Source organism: Penicillium lagena, assembly GCF_028827675.1.
Source record: "Penicillium lagena strain IBT 129212 chromosome Unknown utg000002l_segment0_segment0, whole genome shotgun sequence".
Taxonomy (NCBI): domain Eukaryota; kingdom Fungi; phylum Ascomycota; class Eurotiomycetes; order Eurotiales; family Aspergillaceae; genus Penicillium; species Penicillium lagena.
Genome location: NW_026623223.1, coordinates 462,241 through 479,868, shown reverse-complemented (window position 1 = coordinate 479,868; position 17,628 = coordinate 462,241). Strand labels below are relative to the sequence as shown.

General features: G+C 52.5%; 5 protein-coding genes across 5 annotated transcripts; 2 read left to right on the top strand and 3 right to left on the bottom strand.

Annotated features, from left to right (window-relative positions):
- Window positions 1-346: 346 nt before the first annotated feature.
- On the bottom strand, window positions 347-1,559 carry N7510_002925 (putative adenosine deaminase; the record flags this gene model as incomplete). The annotated part of the gene is made up of 4 exons (XM_056974852.1): window positions 347-541; window positions 597-1,263; window positions 1,316-1,458; window positions 1,506-1,559. The coding sequence occupies 4 exons, from the start codon at window positions 1,557-1,559 to the stop codon at window positions 347-349; spliced, it is 1,059 nt and encodes a 352-aa protein (XP_056834808.1).
- A 5,722-nt stretch (window positions 1,560-7,281) lies between these two features.
- N7510_002924 (uncharacterized protein) lies at window positions 7,282-7,677 on the top strand (the record flags this gene model as incomplete). Its single annotated transcript, XM_056974851.1, has 1 exon — window positions 7,282-7,677. The coding sequence occupies one exon, from the start codon at window positions 7,282-7,284 to the stop codon at window positions 7,675-7,677; it is 396 nt and encodes a 131-aa protein (XP_056834807.1).
- Window positions 7,678-8,037: 360 nt separating this feature from the next.
- N7510_002923 (putative 1-phosphatidylinositol-4,5-bisphosphate phosphodiesterase Plc1) lies at window positions 8,038-11,502 on the top strand (the record flags this gene model as incomplete). Its single annotated transcript, XM_056974850.1, has 1 exon — window positions 8,038-11,502. The coding sequence occupies one exon, from the start codon at window positions 8,038-8,040 to the stop codon at window positions 11,500-11,502; it is 3,465 nt and encodes a 1,154-aa protein (XP_056834806.1).
- A 1,104-nt stretch (window positions 11,503-12,606) lies between these two features.
- Window positions 12,607-14,678, bottom strand: N7510_002922 (nucleobase cation symporter-1 family protein; the record flags this gene model as incomplete). Its single annotated transcript, XM_056974849.1, has 5 exons — window positions 12,607-13,164; window positions 13,221-13,945; window positions 14,008-14,257; window positions 14,324-14,394; window positions 14,576-14,678. 5 exons carry the CDS (start codon window positions 14,676-14,678, stop codon window positions 12,607-12,609), a joined length of 1,707 nt encoding a protein of 568 aa, XP_056834805.1.
- A 554-nt stretch (window positions 14,679-15,232) lies between these two features.
- N7510_002921 (carboxylesterase) lies at window positions 15,233-16,786 on the bottom strand (the record flags this gene model as incomplete). Its single annotated transcript, XM_056974848.1, has 1 exon — window positions 15,233-16,786. One exon carries the CDS (start codon window positions 16,784-16,786, stop codon window positions 15,233-15,235), a length of 1,554 nt encoding a protein of 517 aa, XP_056834804.1.
- Window positions 16,787-17,628: the final 842 nt, after the last annotated feature.

Genomic DNA, 17,628 nt, shown 5'->3' with positions numbered 1-17,628 from the left:
ATGAATTGCTGCAGAAAAGCCGGTCGTTCAACGATTAACATCTTTAGGTCGCCAGGTCGCCAGGCCGTTGCATTGGCCCATTTGGGATATCTTTAGTCTGTTTGATGCAGATCATTTGTCCTCATTCAGCTCAGCAAAGGGAAGTTGAAGAATTTTTATTTTGTTCTATTTTTCTTTCCCAAAAAAAAGCAAGGTGCACAAACCGCGTTGAGACATCTGGATGTTATGACCAATGAATCACAGAGCAGAGACAGAGACAAGCAATGCCCTAGTAGAATTAAATTAATCGCGAAATCCTAGTTATATATCCTCAAGTAAGGCTAATTTATCGGTCATCTTCTGCGAGCTACCTGAAGTAGCTGCTATCCTTGAACTCAAGAAGGATATTTTTGAGCCTTTGCTGTTCGGATTCTCCCCCAAAGATCGCCTCTACAGACTTAAAGCACATCTCCCACAGCTCCACACGACCGAGGCCGAAGTGTTCTGCCGCCAAAAGGTACTCATTAGAGACGGGGCTGCAGAAGAAACCCACATCGTCGGTCTGCGTGTATTACGAGGTTAACACCATTTCTGGAAGCAATCGTAGAAAAACTTACACATAGCGCTATCGGACAGTCCTCATGCCGCCAATATCCAAAATGATGATCAAGGAACCCACCAGTGATCATTTGTGCATGGACATTACACGACATACACAGTTCCAGACCAAGTTTCCGCCTCGCAATTTCCCGCCTGATATCTTCAGGGACATGGATGACGTGGCCTAGACGATCCGGACGGAAAGAAAGCAGGGTAGCTAGCTCTGCCGCCGAGGCCGAAGTTGCGGTCTCGGCAAAGTGCAGCGTGAGTCCCAGACCATTGGCTTTGGCGTGGGCAAAGGCATCCCCGTAGATGGTGACGTCTCCGTGCGTCGGATTTCCGCAGAGATCAACTCCAACAACCCCGCGCGACTTGTTATGGATTGCCAAGTCAACGATCTCTATGGCTTCCGCGGCGGAGGTGTTGCATCGGTCAAGGGCCAGAATCAACAAGACAGACATTTCTTGGTTGCGTGCTCGGAACTTCTCCACTGTGTCTAGCACTGTGGTAATGTACGCATCTCTTGTGACGGAGCCGTCCGGAGATGCTCGAGGAATCGTGCGCAGTTCCAGGTAGCGTACTCCATCGCGGAGAAAGTCCTCAAGAACGGAGTTGGTAGCGTATGCCAGGCTCTCAGTGTCGGTGCAAAGCTGATATATAGATCTCCCAAAGACACCGAAAAACCTACGATAATGGCTGTTAGTATCTATCTCGAAAAGATCAGGACATGACTGACGTTTGTAGAGTATAGTCGACCTTTCCTGGCGGCATCAGGATCAAGGGATCCTCTACCGAGAAGGCTGGGTCGCGATCTTTCTTGCGTTGCCATATTTCGTGCAGACACTGGCGACTGATACTACCGCTGAGGTGTGCATGGAGCTGATCAGCGTTAGTCTAAGCAGCATCCATTCGCCCACAGGGCATACCTCGATCTTGGGGATGGCCTTGGTAAAGTTGCGATCGACTGCACTAGAGCCCATTGTTGCGGTGACGATCGAGCTACACTATCAAAGCAGGTGATCTCGTGCCTGTCCAAACAACAGCACCTTCACAGCCTTGGAGCCAGGTCCGTTAGATTGTACCCTTTTAGTAGTGTAGTTGGTGGCGAGGACACCAGTTCCCGCACTAAGTTAGAGTGCCATGAATTGTGCGTAACGTAAACGCGGGGTATGCCTACAATTCAATGTTTCCAAAAAGCTTTAGTTGATTCCCTAGAAACACTCGATATGATCTTGAGATGATTAGGGGTCATTGGCATGGCATAGCCCATCAATCAGCTCTATCTACGGGCTATCGCAAGTTCCCCGGTTTTGCATAAATTGCTCATTCTCGCCGGTTCTCGCTAGTAAGGACTCACGAAAAGTGGAGCTACATTGAACAGGGGAAAATTTGGTATCTTTGACATGGTTTTTTTTTTACCAATCCTCAACCGAGTTACTATTGTTAATTGATTGTTTATTTACTACTTGTATGGACCCATACATTGGAGTGTTGGTTGAAGGACGTCCAGTATCTTGGCTGACACCAAGAATAGAAGCGCGGAGTGTGTTGGGTGTAGTATGGGTTTAGTCGCAGTGGTGTATGAATCCTGGCCGTGTTTCGTATGCGCGCGGAAGTGTGAAGCGTCTGTTAAAAAATGCGTTACTGGGGGCCAGCAAATCTATCGTGCTGTCTGACACTGTCTAAGCTTGTCCCAAGAGCAGAGCCAAGAGCGCCCAGAGCATGTTGGACACCAGTCCGCCCCATCTTGTAGTAGGCACTGTTTTTAGAACAAAAGCGCTGGCGATGCAAAACAGTCACGAGGGAAACCCGCCCCGTTCATTCGTTGGATCCCAGGATGCGGCAGTTGGTGTAAAAGGTGGCTGCACCTGAAAGTGAAACCATTCGATAAGATTTCTAGAAGCCACGTTGGTCACAGCTATATTGTGGATGGTGGGCCCGGAGATTATTTTTAGCCTCAGATCCACGGTAAATCTCGAATCCCACCAGGTTGGCACCGGCGGCCCCAGGCTATATTTTGAGGCCATCGCAGTACGGTACAGACCGCGAGCAGAGATCCGACATAATGTCTTTGAGAATGTCCTCGTAACGAATGGTAGCTGTCGTTCGTATCGTGCTTCAAATTGAACAATTACGAGGAGCGGGTCACGATGAAACGCGCCAGGCTTAAAACGGACGGCTTAAACACGCAATATGAAAGGTTATGGCCGCAAAAGATAGGGGATACAAGTAGCGTTACAATCAAGTTACTTCAGACGCTGATGTCAGCCACAAGTCACAGCGCTAGTGAATCGTAGGTTGAAGTCTACGGACAATGCATGATTCTACCAGAGCCGCGTGGAGACGAGAGTTGGGGTCGGACCGGACATGAATTCCCTTGACGTAGAAAGGGCCGGATCTTACCAACACTTGTCAAAATATAGGCTGCGTCGCTGGCGGAAGGGTTCGGTGCGACAGCATGTTTGCCAAAATAGAGCCACACGAGCCCATGTGTCTGGCAAATTATCCTACACCGCTGTGAGCGGCCCGCGGTGGTGCCCGGGTTCCCGTCGCAGTACCAAGTTGCGCATCAGACCGAGTGCTCGTCTGACCTACTCTACTCTAACGGGCAACCTGGTAAATCTGTAAGGCGTGCTTCATGCCGTCATTCTCGCATCGCATCTTTGGAAATCCCAGTGCAGACCGGGGGGGGGGGGGGCCGTCCAGAGATGGGAAGAAGTGACAGCCTTGAGTTTCTGCTATGCTTTGAAACCAGACCAAGCAGGGATATTGGTGGTGACACTACCGTCTGCGAAATATTGGTCACCTGGCTGGGCAGGCGGCAGGAATTGCAATGCTGGAAGCGTATCGAAGACGCATCGAAGCCTGCAAAGCGAATTTGTGGCCGCAGGTGAATGGTGACAGCGGAACATGCAGAAACCGGCTTTTTCATCCCTAGGAGATTCGTCCACGTTTTGTTTTTTTGCGCTATACACGGTACGAAATCGATGACGCTGACCCCGGCACAACGAGGCGCCAATGTTCCACCCGGCTGGGACTCGGTGTCAGGTAACGCTGTAACCCAAGGTATTAGTTCGAGTCCATAGTCAGTTCCCTGTATGTAGGTTGAATCCTCTGATCCGGCGCGCTGGTGTCGTCCATTCCGTCCTTTGCCAAAGGAGGTGGAAAAATCTCACTGGAATGGAGATGATAAGCCCCTTCTCTCCTGAAGATCAGACCCATCAGAGGAAGGAAGGCTGATTTAGATTTTTTTTGCCATCCCTTGAAAACTAATACTCGGGGAAGATTAAATAACACAAAAGATCAATGGAGGGAAAATCAACGAATAAGGATCCAGTCACTACCGATCAATGGAAGAAAGGACGAAGGGCAGGAAGCGGTAAGTCGTAAGTCCGGTACCACGAAGAAACAATACTGGGGTGGTAATTTACGGTATCTGACGCTGTCATAATGATGGAAACCAAGGGGAACATGGCTCCCGTTCATTTTCATGATGTCATCCACAGGCTTCCCATATCGTCTCCCTAGAGGTTACATTTGGCATCCAAGCATTGGTTTCCGATCTGAAGGAGTCCGAAAGAATAGACTGAAAGATGGGAAACACCAAGAGCGAAAGGATCTACTGTCTGGTCGGGCACCCGTTGATTTAGGGCTTTGGGTTGGTCATCCACCAGCCAAGCTCGGCTGAGACACAGGAAAAAAGGGGAACCCGCAGAATCACCAAAAAAAAAAAAAATTCCATTCACGCGAGCACTTAGTGCCACTCCATAGGGCATGAAAAAAGCGGGGGGTTCATCTAAGGCTGATCGGAGCAAGGGGTTCGGATGCGAGATCCTGGTACATATTATTATTACCTACATGTGGTATGATGAGGTGCATGCTGCTAGCCATGCCGGGTGGTATCTGATCTAGTTGCTTTACAGTAGTTAGCCAAACTATTGAAAAGAAATCGAACTACTCTGTCAAATAATAATAGGGTGGGCCGTTAACTAAAACGGTAGGCCCCCGCCCAAGCCCACGGAAGAACCCAAAAACCTGGAAGTAAATAAAGAAACGGAATTACTGAGACATCCGGAGAGCTGGGTGCTCTGACACCAGGACGGTCACCGCCGCCTATTTACAGGCCAATAACCGCTACTGCCCCTCGTGGGATCATCAGGATTGTCAAGGTGCCCACCGCGTTGGAACCCCCTGCGTCTCACTGACTGGCTGAGCGACTCTGCGTGATAGGGGCGGTCAGAACCCCAGCTCGGCCCGTCCAGCACTCCTCGTCTGGCTGTCATTCCAAGTGGCTTGTTACGGATTGCGCGGAACCTTGCCTGTCAGCACATGATGGGGGTTATAACCTGTTTTCTGTTTGTATCTCCAGTGCTATTGAGCGAGATGGACAACAAGAAATCCCGTGACAGATATGGTCTGTATCATGCCCATGGCGCCCGGATCGATCGGATGGCAGGGACAGAAGTGGTGATATGGATCGAGGAGTAGGCGAGACGTGAGTCACTACCAACCACGCCGTATGCCGGGCCTGCCAAGCAGCAGTGGAAAGGATAGTTACTAAACACTCCATACTGCACTCCACTGGATACGGGGGACTGCAGAATCGAAGGAGTTGGAGGAAGCGCCCGAACATCAACCGTCCGTACTTAGGCCGCCTGCACTGTATCCCACGACACGAGGAGGGAGTTTGTTGCTGGACAACATCGCCAACACACACCTGCGGGGTTGTTGACTGAGCACTCCCCGCAATCGTTATTCTTGGAGGCCGCCCATTAGCCTATAGTCTCTATCGCTTCCAAGCCTCGGCAAGGAGAGAAAAGCCTATCCAGCCCCAGACCAATCGGGTGAGGTGGCAGGATAGAAATGTCCTGGTCAGACCGCCCATTTCACATGGGATTTGACCCCGGGAAGTAGAGAAGCCAGAAAGAACTCTATGATTGTTTTGCTCAAACTCCGACGACGATCCTTCGCTGTTCCGTCCAACGGCTCCACAAACAGCCCCATCTGCACCGCCCAAACGGCGTTTCACTGCCACTGCTCCAGCCTCAGTGTCTCAGGGATGCGGATGCAAGGCTGAACTTGGCTGCTTCGGGTTAAAGAATGACGGTCTTTCTCGGGGGACTATCTCGATGTACTTCTCTTTGGCGGTGTACCCGCACGGCCACCCTTCCCTCCCCCACCATGATGTCGAATGAGCGGGAATGATGATGAGCATGCTGATCACCTGTGGCACTCGATTTTGTTTGCTGTGAGATGATCACGTATGCCCAAGAAACCCGACCGATATTCCGTCACCGTTAATCAAAATAGATCAAGTGCGCAGGGATGAGCGTTTCGCTGGTTGGACCCGACAAGAATCATCGTTACGTGACAAGAGATCAAAACGCAGGCTTCGCATATCTTCCTTTTCCCCAGGACCGTCGTGTCGGTGCCACAGGAAGGGAGGCGATGTGGGCCTCCGCTGATACAAGCCCGGTATGTCGTCCTCTCAGAGGAAGATTGTGGGGGAACTGGAGCCCGGGTGGACAATTTTAGAGTACAACGGACTGGGTTTTGTATCCACCATCTTGAGTTTGCAGACCTCATTATTGAATCTCTGCCTGGTATGGACGGAGTACCGGAGCATAAATCAGTAACTATACCAGCGACTATTGGGCGTGAGACGCTGGTGATTATCTCGACTAGCGATAGCATTCCCCAGGAGTTATAAGGATCGTCCAATGGCAGCGATCGGGATGTGCTCCTGCTGTTGGTCATTCCTAATCTCCGTCATCTCGGGCTGCTGGTCCTCCCGATAGGCACATAAGAATAACGGTGATGGATTCGTCCTTGGTAGATACTGGACTCGTAGTGGGTGCAATGCAGTCTTGGCTCGTTGCTATGCGGTGATTGTCCACCTCAGCCTTGACTATTTAATTCCCGCAGAGCCCTACCTAACCACTCTCTCTGAATCCCCTTCGAGCAAGCCATTCGAGAAATCCATCCCGTACTCGGATACGGTAACCGTCACGGTATTACATACCCATACGGCCCTTCATTACCAAGTAGACCCACTCCAGCTTTCCTCCCAAAATGCGGCATGGATTGATTCATTCGCGAAATTGAAACAGATTAATTTTCTCGCCCTCCCCCTTCTTCCGCCCTCCTCTGCTCTCTCCTTCAAAAAGCGCTTCCCTTCCCACCCCAGAGACCGCTAGTACTTTCCCTGACAACATCACCTTCACTCCCCCAAACGACCGTTCCGCGCATCCCCGAAACCCACTTCGACATCCTCCGTCCTGCCGGGCAACCACGTAATCGTGCAGCGTTGGACTTGCAGCTCACGGCGACACGCTTAAAACGGCAAAAAAGTCGACTCTAGCAGCAACTCGCCCTGAGTCGGGTCAGCCTCCGATTGTTCCATCCTTCCTCTTTCGACCGCCTGCATCACTGCGCTGGCAGCGTCGCACCTCCCGCCGATTATCATCATCGGAATTCCCCTACAGACGGACCGCGCTGCGCCCCGAAAACCCCAAAAACGTCCCTGCGCCCCCCCGGACGGGTATACCCATCGCGTGCTGCATATCTAGTCTGGTCTTGCGCCCAATCGTGCCCCGACTTCGTGGAGCAAGTGGATTTCTTCTCACTGCCGCCACTTCCTTCCGACAGCGCAGCCCGACGCTCGCTGGGGCTCTTCGTGATCCCGGCAACGATTGAGACTGCATGCGCCAGAGCGTTCAGACTCTGACGTGCATTTGTCGCTCCCCCTCCGTTTGCGTGCAGAGGCGCCGCACCCCCTCCCTGCTTCGCCTTGCTCGATCAATTGGTCCGTATCGCAACGGCCCCTCCTTTCTGCGCGAGACAGCTTCCCCCACGCATCGGCAGATCAACGAACAGAAGAGGGGTAAGACAGGCACTATCAAGCAGGGAACCAGCTCGCCTGAAACCGCAGAAACAGTGTGGACCATATCCCTGGTGCCCGGAGATCGTCAGCCTCTTTCGACTGTGCGTGTGACGTCTTGTTGGTGGTTAGCATCGGGGCTGAAAGGATCCTCGTGGCAGATTGACCGTTGCACAGGGCCAGTGCCCTTTGCAATTGTTATCAGAGGCTTTTTTTAGTCTTTCTTGCGTCTCCCGCGTTTCCGGTGAAGTGCTCTCCGGCAGGGCTCTCGGCATTACATCCGAACCAAGCCAAAATGCAGAGTTCAAGAACAGGGAATATCTGCTGAGGACGTGGCTGTTTCAACATCATTCCTAGTTATCTTCACCACACACTCTCAGACGCCTTCTGTTCTGACTTGGATTGCCTTGCATCCTACAGGAGGCCGCTCTCGGTAACTTTGACAGCCGGCTGGTCTTGCTTTCTGTTACCGATTCGTCCTTCCACAGAATTCGGGTGATTCGAGACATTGGCACGGTTCACGACAGGCCTACGATTGCACTGGTCGACAGCTGAGCTGTCGGTCTGATAACAGCACTATGGCCTACACTGCCCCTTCCTCGCCCCCGGCTCTGGATGCCGAAGCCCAATCCAGTTTAAAGCTCACAACATCTCTCACTCGCACAGCTTCACTACAACATGTTACCTCTATACCCCCTGGATCCAATCCTACTCCTGCCTCATCCTTCTCCACCTCTCCTACCTTCACTTCAACCTCGACCAATCTGATGTCAGACATCCCGAATCCTTTGACTCCCGCTGGCACTCCTCTACAACCACCCAGTGAAGGGCCTCGTGCCATACCTCCCTTCGCAATGCCAGCTGCTTTCGAGCTTGGCGAGTCCATGATGGATATCCCCGGAAGCACGAATATCTCCAGTCTGAACGACCCTACAGCACCGCCCAAGGCACCGGGGTTGATGCGGAGGATATCTCGAGGCGCCGCCAACAAGCTCACTAGACGAAGACAATCTACGTCTCAGAAGGATAAGCGGGATCGAAGTTCTGGGCCCGTGATTATGCGCCGACGCAGCGACAGCAAGACAAGCGCTCAACCCGCTCGTGACACGCCTCTTGATTCGAGCAACGATGACGATACCAATGAAATATTGGATGGGTTGGGTGCATGGGCCGGCTCCGAGGCTTCTAGTCTTCGCAGCGATAGCCGCATGGGTTCGATTCGCGACCCTCCCGTACCGACCGTCGCTGTTGTCGCACCCAAGGTGGACTCAGCTGTTCAGCGTGGCACCGTCTTGACAAAAGTGACCAAGAAACGCAGAAAGCAAGTGCGCTTCTTCCTCGATCTCGACTCGGCCAAAGTTTTCTGGGACCCTTCAAACCCGGCAAAACGTTTCTATATCGACGATATCAAGGAGATCCGAGTCGGCGCCGATGCCCGCAATTATCGTGAAGAACATCAAGTCCCCGCAGATGCGGAGGGCCGATGGTTCACCATCGTCATTGCGGATTCCGAACGTACCAAGGCCCGAGCAGTCAAGACCCTACACCTGATCGCCCCCAGTGATCGTATACTTGATTTGTGGATCACTACCCTTGAACACATCTCACGCTATAGGATTGGTCTCATGGCTGGCCTGGCTGGTTCCGGTCAGAGTGAGACAGTCCTCCAAGCCCACTGGCAACGTGAGATGTCGAGATTGTTCCCTCAGGGTCTGCGGCCCGGCGAGGAACCCAGCCTCGACTTCACCGCGGTGGAAAGTGTGTGCCGCAGCTTGCACATCAATTGTTCCAAGAACATGCTGCGGGCCCAGTTTTCCAAGGCTGATGCCGCGCGCACCGGCAAATTGAACTTCTCTCAGTTTAAAGATTTCCTGCTCCGTCTGAAGGAAAGGAAGGACGTGAAGGAGATCTTCAAGAGCTACGCGCAGGATCCCAAAGCTGGTCTTACTCAAGATGAATTCTTCTCCTTCCTTCGGGAGGCACAGAAGGAGGATGTGGATTCCGATACTGCATCCTGGGCTGCTCTTTTTGACAAGTTCGTGCGGAGATCCAGGCCTCGTGCGTCTGGACCGGTTGAGTCGCATGATGCCAACCCTCCTGCACCCCGAATCAATCTGGACTCTTTCTCCTCATTCCTGGCCTCATCCAGTAACGGAGTCTATGCCTCTCGTGCTCCTCAATCTAGTTTCGACCGTCCCCTGAACGAATACTTCATCTCAAGCTCTCACAACACCTATCTTCTGGGACGGCAGGTCGCTGGGGCGTCTAGCACGGAAGCGTACATCAGCGCCCTGCAGCAGGGATGCCGTTGTGTGGAGATCGACTGCTGGGATGGTGCCGATGGTCGCCCGATCGTGTCTCACGGGCGGACCATGACCACCAGCGTTCTGTTTGCAGACTGCATCACCGTCATCAATCGGTATGCATTCATCTCTTGCGACTTCCCGCTTATCCTTTCCCTTGAAGTCCACTGCAACCCGGAGCAACAGGTCGCCATGGTCAAGATTATGAAGGATACGTTCAAGGATCAGCTCATTCTTGAGCCCCTGATGACAAACTGCTTCATTTTGCCGTCACCTGAAGATCTGAAAGGTCGCATTCTGGTCAAGGTCAAAACCTGTGACGAGACCATTCCCGACCTTCATCAGGACACTACCAACTTCATGGCCACGCATGGCCGCAAACGCAGCGCAAGCACTCCATTTGTGCGTCAGACCCCACCGATGGAGCCTGGTACAGGGCTTCCTTCTCTGTCCAGTCCTCCCACCATCGGATCAGAGGACGGTGTCGGGCCGTTGATCCCTCAGGACCGACGCTCGCTCACTGCAACAAGCATGAGCAGCGCTACCGAGGACAGCGACGGCGCACTGGTGTCCGCTCGCAATGAGAAGAACAAGCGCCGTCGTCAAAAGAGCAAGATCACCAAACCTCTCTCCGACTTGGGTGTATACACCCGCGGGTACAAGTGGCAGAGCTTCTCGTCTCCGGAAAGCAGGCGGTACAACCATGTGTACTCATTCGCGGAACGCTCGTTTGAGAGCGTCTGCCAGAACCACGACAACAAGGTTGCCTTGGAGATGCACAACCGGAAATACCTCACTCGGGTCTATCCTTCGGGATTCCGGCTGCGTTCATCCAACTTCGATCCGAACAAATTCTGGCGCCGTGGCGTACAAATGGCGGCGCTGAACTGGCAGACGTACGATATCGGCATGCAGATGAACCAGGCCATGTTCGCGGCTGGATCAGACCGTACTGGATATGTCCTCAAACCCGCCAGCCTTCGGCTGCCGCCGACCCTCGGCGAGGGGATCCAGAGACGCAAGACAGAAAGGAAGTTGATTCGCTTCTCGGTCGATGTCGTCTCCGCACAGCAGCTTCCGCGGCCGCGCACCATCGGGCCTGAAGACAGCATCAACCCCTATGTCGAGATTGAGATGTTCAGCGCAGACGACCGTGGCCAGAGTCGAGTTTTCGGTGAGGGCGGCATGGACGCCTCTGCGCGCAACGGCATGTCTGGCATCGGGTATCCCCACCGCCGGCGTACCAAGATCGAACAAAGCAATGGCTACAGCCCCGTGTTCAATGATCGCTTTAAGCTGTCCTTGGAGACGAAATACCCGGACCTGGTCTTTGTGCGGTGGACCGTCTGGAGTTCCGTGGATGGCCGCAGTACGGGCAACAACAGTAGCGTTCAGCTTGCGACCTTCACTGCCAAGCTCACCAGCTTGTCTCAGGGCTACCGTTATCTGCCCTTGTATGATGCTAGCGGTGACCAATACCTGTTCTCCACGCTGTTCTGCCGGATCTCCAAAGAGGAACCTATCTCCGTCCAGCGACTGGATCTCGAGGAACTTCGGGCTGAACGCATGGGTATCTTGCGGCAGATTGGCCAGACTGTCTTCAAGCGCTCCTCCTCTACAGACCGCGAGAAGGACCAGAGCCTCGAACGCGCCAGTGGTCCTACAAGTCCTGAGGACAAGGACAGCTCGCCAGACTTGACCCCAACTGTTTCTGCAGCGTCGACTTCTTCCGTGCCATGAGATCGCCAATCTCTGACACATATTCACATCCATCTACCTCATCCCCACTATCTGGCTCCGACTTCCATGTTCGTCTGCATTGGCAGGCCAATGCACGTATCCGGCGCTCCTCCTTTGCATTAATCTCGTATTTCTTCATCTGTGTTGCTTACGTTGTCTCTTGGAGCTCAGTTGTTATCATTGCTATACCCATGACCGATACCCCCTATTTTGTTTTTCTGGCCTCTTCTTCATGTATTCGATCGTTTTCTCTTTTCATAATTCCTGTCTTGTTTGATCTTATTTGATCTGGGATATTCGGGTTCGACGAGCCAGCCCTCGTCACTCACATTCACCCATCGCATTTACTGGAGTTACCCAGGAGGGAAAGACCGCCGAGGCTGGTTCACAACGGAGCAACAATCATTATCATCATACATATGAAAGAATGGGGACATCGGATTCTCGGGAGTATTCCATTCGTCTACGGGCCGGATAATCCGGGGTTCATCATTCTGTTTTGTTTCGGCTTTTACCCAACCTCTTTCGCTTTCACTTTGCATAGCCCTCGTGTCGTGTTACTTTCATCTCGGCTTCTCTGTGAGAAGGTCCACTCGTTGTCAGGCACTCACTCTCTGTTTCTTCTTATACTTCCTGTTTTACTAGATGGATGACCTGCGCTGGGTCGCATGGATCTTGACTCGTTTTCTCTTCAGAATGTCGTGTGCATTCGTTCGACTAGTTATAGATCTACTATTATCAGAATATTATCTCCATGATATCCACATGTTTTTATTGCGTAGAGATTTACTGTGGAATAATGTGTTTCACCCACCGAGTTAGCTACTTTGCGCACTAAGCGGTATGGTATATCTATGTCTATTGTGTCTACCATATTCACATCTTCACGTCTACCTGTGTCAATGTGAAAAAGAGAACCATGTTTCTGCACAAAACCCGATTCTGCAATGTCATTGCGCCACAGCCGATTGATTATGTCCAGGCTCAAAATTCTGTAATGTACATACAAAAGCCACCCCGAGCCCCGTCGAGGAATCCATCCGAATATACATTCTTCAGAGAACTAAAGGGGGAATAAAAGAGATGACAAGCAAAAGAAAAGTCTCAAAAGTGTGGGATATCCGGGGCATCCTTTGACGAATGTTTCAGACCTTTCTGATCATCCTCCGGCAACGGATCGGAAATCGTACTCGAGCGGTCTCCATTCTGTCCATTCTCCTCATCGACAACGGGCTGTCCGTATGCAACCGAAAACTCGTCGTCGGCATCGATGTCGACTTCGTTCCAATAGTTGCCCATCCCGGGAATGGGGAAGAGTCGCACGAGGAGGTAGTACACAGCTGTGGAGACGATGAAGCCGGTGAAGTAATTCAGGTTGTAGATGTACTGGGCACCGGCGGGGACTTTCCGGCCGACGGCACCGGCGAAACCGACGATATTGATCAGGATTCCGCAGATGTATGCCGTGTAGGCGCGCCATGAGAAGCCGAAGGTGTAGTAGTATGGGTCGGATTTGCGGGCGCTGTACAGTGCTTTCACGTCTAGGTAGCCCCGGCGGACGATGTAGTAATCAGTGATCATGACGCCTGCAATGGCAGATAGGAAGAGCGAGTATGCGGAGAGGTAGGTTGTGAAGCTGTTGGATGAGGAAACAAGGTTCCACTACATATAGTTAGCATTCTTGTGCAAGTATCTAAAATGATATGGAATAGGCTTACCGGACACATGGCGAGGCCGATCGCTGCACATATATAGCTGCCACGGCGGATATTGAGCCAGCGAGGCATTAGTGCAGTCAGGTCTGTTCCAGCAGACACCGAGTTGGCCGAAATGTTGGTTCCCAGCTGGGCCAATGCGAATCCCAACGCAATGATGAAGATACCGAAACGCTGGCCTGAGCTAGCTCCGTCCAGGAACTTGCCGAGCAGGGTGAGCGGGTTCCAAACGGTTTGACCATAGATGACCTCGGACGACGAAGACACAATGATGCCGATAAACGAGGTGACCCCGAATCCGATAGGAATAGTGAGCAGCTGCGACCACAGCGCATCCTTGGGTGTCCTCGCGAAGCGAGAAAAGTCGGGATCATTCATGATAAGAGCGGCAAAGTTCCCAATGCATGACAAGATGGACTTGACCACGGCCCATCCGAGCGCGCTTCCGTGGACGGTGTTGGGTTGGTGGACGATCGGTCCGATGCCGTTGGCGCGTGAGATGGCCCATGCAAAGAAGGCAATGGCCGCGATTGGCGAGTAGCATGCCTTGACTGTGAAGAGGTGGCGGACTTTGTGGACGGGAAACCACAGGGCTGGCAGTGAAAAGAGCCAGAAGAGAAAAAAGCTAACGAAACCCTTGGTGGTGACCCCTGCGCTCGGGGAGATGGTGTTGGGCAGGTTACGATAGCTGGGCCAAATTGCCTCGATCATCAAGCTGACGCACTCGCCTAGGTAGAGCAGACCGTCAACGTCGGACCATCTCAAGTCAAACCAAAAAAAACAATCATACCTCCAATATATCCTTGCACTCCGTACCAAATAATGGCCATTACGACTCGATTGATCACCGGCCAGAAAGATCCCCAGATCCCAAACGATGCTCGCACTGTGACTGGGAAGGAGATATGGTAGACAGCGCCAATGCGACCAGTGAGGCAGACAAAGACTGCTGCGATGAAGTATCCCACCCAGACACAGATCCATGATTGCCACCACGACAACCCGTCAACAATCATAGAAGAAGAGATCATCCAAGTGTTCTTTGGAAAAAAATATATATTAGATATGCTTCTTTGTCCTCCAACTCCACCGGCTCCAACACTCACGATATTCAACGAATCCGCAATCCAGAAGGCGATGTAGTTGAGCCATCTCCATTGGCGACGTTTTGGTTCAACTGCAACAAGCCGAAGTCACATATGTCCACCGGTCAGCCTTACTTGCCTCGAGGCACATCGCGAGTGACTGATATGAGGAGAAGAGGAATGTAGATCTGGAATGAACCAGATCGTGGGGAAGAAGAATGCAGCGACGCGGGTATATCGGCCGGTCGGTTTCTCAGCAAGCGATCCTCTCACCTGGCCGCAAATCATAATTCGTCAACATCAACTCGGCGTTGGACAGGTCGGGATCGTGGGCGACGGTCGCCTTCTCGAGGATCCATCGGACGGAAGACGTCATGGTGGTGCTCGGGGGAGGAGTGTAGATTGAGCACCCAGAATGCACCGGAGGAAGGAAAGAGGAGGATGAAGAGCAACCGAAAACCAGCCGGGGTTGGAGAGGATGATATAATGGCAGTCTAGAGCCCCCAAGGGCATGTGGCATATCATCATCGAAATATCCTGTTGCGTAGGATCCCTGCGGATTCGCTCTGTGGCGCGATAAGACAACAATCACAGTGCCTCCGAGTGACGATCCGTGAGCGCCAGGATCCGCCATCCGCGATATCATTCCCCGGTCGGCCCTCTCGGGGCGGACTGAGCGTGCCTATCATTGCCCATTACCTGCAATGACGCTAAAGGAAGACGCCCGTTATCAGCGATAAGCGGGTCTCCTGAACCGGTTCCACTGTTCCGCAAGCAGGACGCGGGAGGACTAAGGGGCCGGATTGGGCTATCTAATCTCAAACCGTGGGAATTGATAGAGGTGGTGACAGATGCGATCGAGTAATCGGTCACGTGCGAAGTATAGAGGTGGAGGAATCTTACTATTATTGACGGTCCATATTGCCCTAATTAAGGAAAAGGATCATAGGTGCCCTCGCCATAGCACGGCCCGTCGATGGCATACCCGCTGGCGTTCTGCACGGGGACCCCATTGGCACCAAAGCGAAGCACGCTACCGCCATACGTATAAGGATTCCACCCGATAGCGGGAGGTCCATCCTCCGGGTCCTTCATGAATGCCAAAATATGATCCTGCATGGCCTCACTGGTCTTGATCTCTAGCGCAGTCGGCCCCGTAGTAGAGTTGGTCCGGTCATAGAAGTAGGTCCCAAAGTTCATCATCAGATCCGAGGAATGATACGCCCCCAGCCACGAGTACGGGTTCTGGTTGGGCCACACTCCCGCGAACTGGTAGCGATAGGTCGTCACATTAGCATTTTTGCGGAGAATGCTGGTCTTCGCATTAGGGCAGATAAATGCCCCGAGAGTTTCAGCATCGACAAAGGGCTGGAACGGCCCTGCGCTGGCATTGCTGGACGGCCAAGTGTATAGAGAAGCGTATTCATTCGCGGCGTCTGAGAAAATAGCCGGGCGGGGCGAAATCTTGCCAGCCGCGGCGCGAGCTGGGTAGTCGGAGAACACCACTTTCTCGTCCGGAATCGGTTCGAAACTCAGGCTTGCAGGGCCGTCGTACTGACCGATAAAATTCTCTATCAGGTCCACTGGAACCTGCTGCATACACTCGAGCTCGGCAGTCGGATTGTCCGGAAAATCGCAGCCCAGATTCTTGGCCACAGTGGTAAAACTCGAGTGCGAGAAATCAGATGAAAAAACCGGTGCAAGGGCTGTGCCCGACTGTGAGAAGCTTCCGTGTACAATTGGGTTCTCCCAGAAGGCGTAGTTGTGAATATCGGTGCTCATCGCACCAGCCGACTGTCCCCACATCATAATCGACTCAGGATCACCGCCAAAGGCAGCGATATTCTCATGTACCCATTCAAGAGCTAGACGTTGATCCAGGATAGCAAGGTTAGGGCTATCAAGCGCCCTCGCATTTGGAAAGCCAAAGATATTGAGGCGGTAATTGATAGTCACGACGATATGTTCCTGGGAACGATTCACCCAGGGAGCTGGGATCTGGCCAGGAACATCCACTCCATTGGATTGGAAACCACCCCCGGTCATGAAAAACGCAACAGGGAGCTTAGCGTTGGCAGGAGCATCATATGGGGTCCAGATAGCGAGGCTTAAGCAGTCTTCCGATGCTGTTTGGAGACTCAAGCCGCTAGAGTGGTTTTGGTTTCCATTCGGTGGTAATAGATAGGGCACGAAGAGATTCCAGAAGCTTTCCCCGCTGGAGATAAACTGAGGGCAGGAGGGGGGGAAGCGTGTCGAGTAGCGATGCTGGTTCGATGGGGGTAGCCGCTGGGGTGGTTGGAAGCGAAGCGAGCCTACCGGAGGCTGAGCGAAAGGGATATTGCGGAATTCGCGTACTCCAGTGAAGTCGTTATTCTGCAGACCAGTGAAAATCCCAGTCTCCGTGCGTACTGTTAGGGACGGGTCTGCGGCAACTTGGACCGCAGCGGCAAAGACTACACCGGCTCGGAGGACGGAGAAGGTCATGATGTGATCGCTACTGAAACTCGGAAATAGAGGATGCATGGAAGAAGTGCTTGGCGACTCTCTTTATGTCTTTGTAATAACTAATTTGCGGGGAAAAGGTAGGCATCGGCCCAATTCTGTCATCGCTTCGCAACCAGAATGGCTCTCTAGTGCCGGCTATTCCTCGGCACTTCCCCGCAAAAAGGTCATGTTGATAGGCAGCGAGTGCAGTACTATCCGTGTCATTGTATGAATGGATTAGGAGCTAAGAGGACTTGAATGAGTGCAGATGACGGGCTGCGGGTGGCTGATGAGTAGGGTCTCGCAATATAATAGTTTCGAAGACTTGGTGGGAAGAAGAGAGAAGAGGAGGAGGGAAGAAGGTGCGAAACGGCAAGGTAAACACAGAGTCGAGTGGGAGTAAATATGGGGGAGACGAACGTTTATTGCTGCCATCGTTGATCGTTCTGCTAACCAGCGTGCCTTTGATGCTATTGGTATATTTGGAACGATTGTCATCAAAGGCTTTCGACAATTTTCGACTCGCTAGCTTTGACTTGTCCCGTCGGCGCGATTACCGCGCCGGCCAACTTGCTAATTATCCGCAGAAGACTCGCTGCTGGTGACCGTCGCGAACATGGACCTGATCAAACGATCTCCCATGTCAAGCTTTATCCCCTTCTCGCGAGGAGCCATCGTGATCTCGGATGTTATCGTACAATACAGTTACTGAGAGGGTAGGATGTCCTTTCTCGTTCTTTAGTATTCCCGAGTAGCCGTAGGCCAGGTGCATTCATCACTCCGATATAGCTTGTTGAGAAAAAGGCCAAGACGACAGGAAGTGGATGAAGTGGACTGGGGGT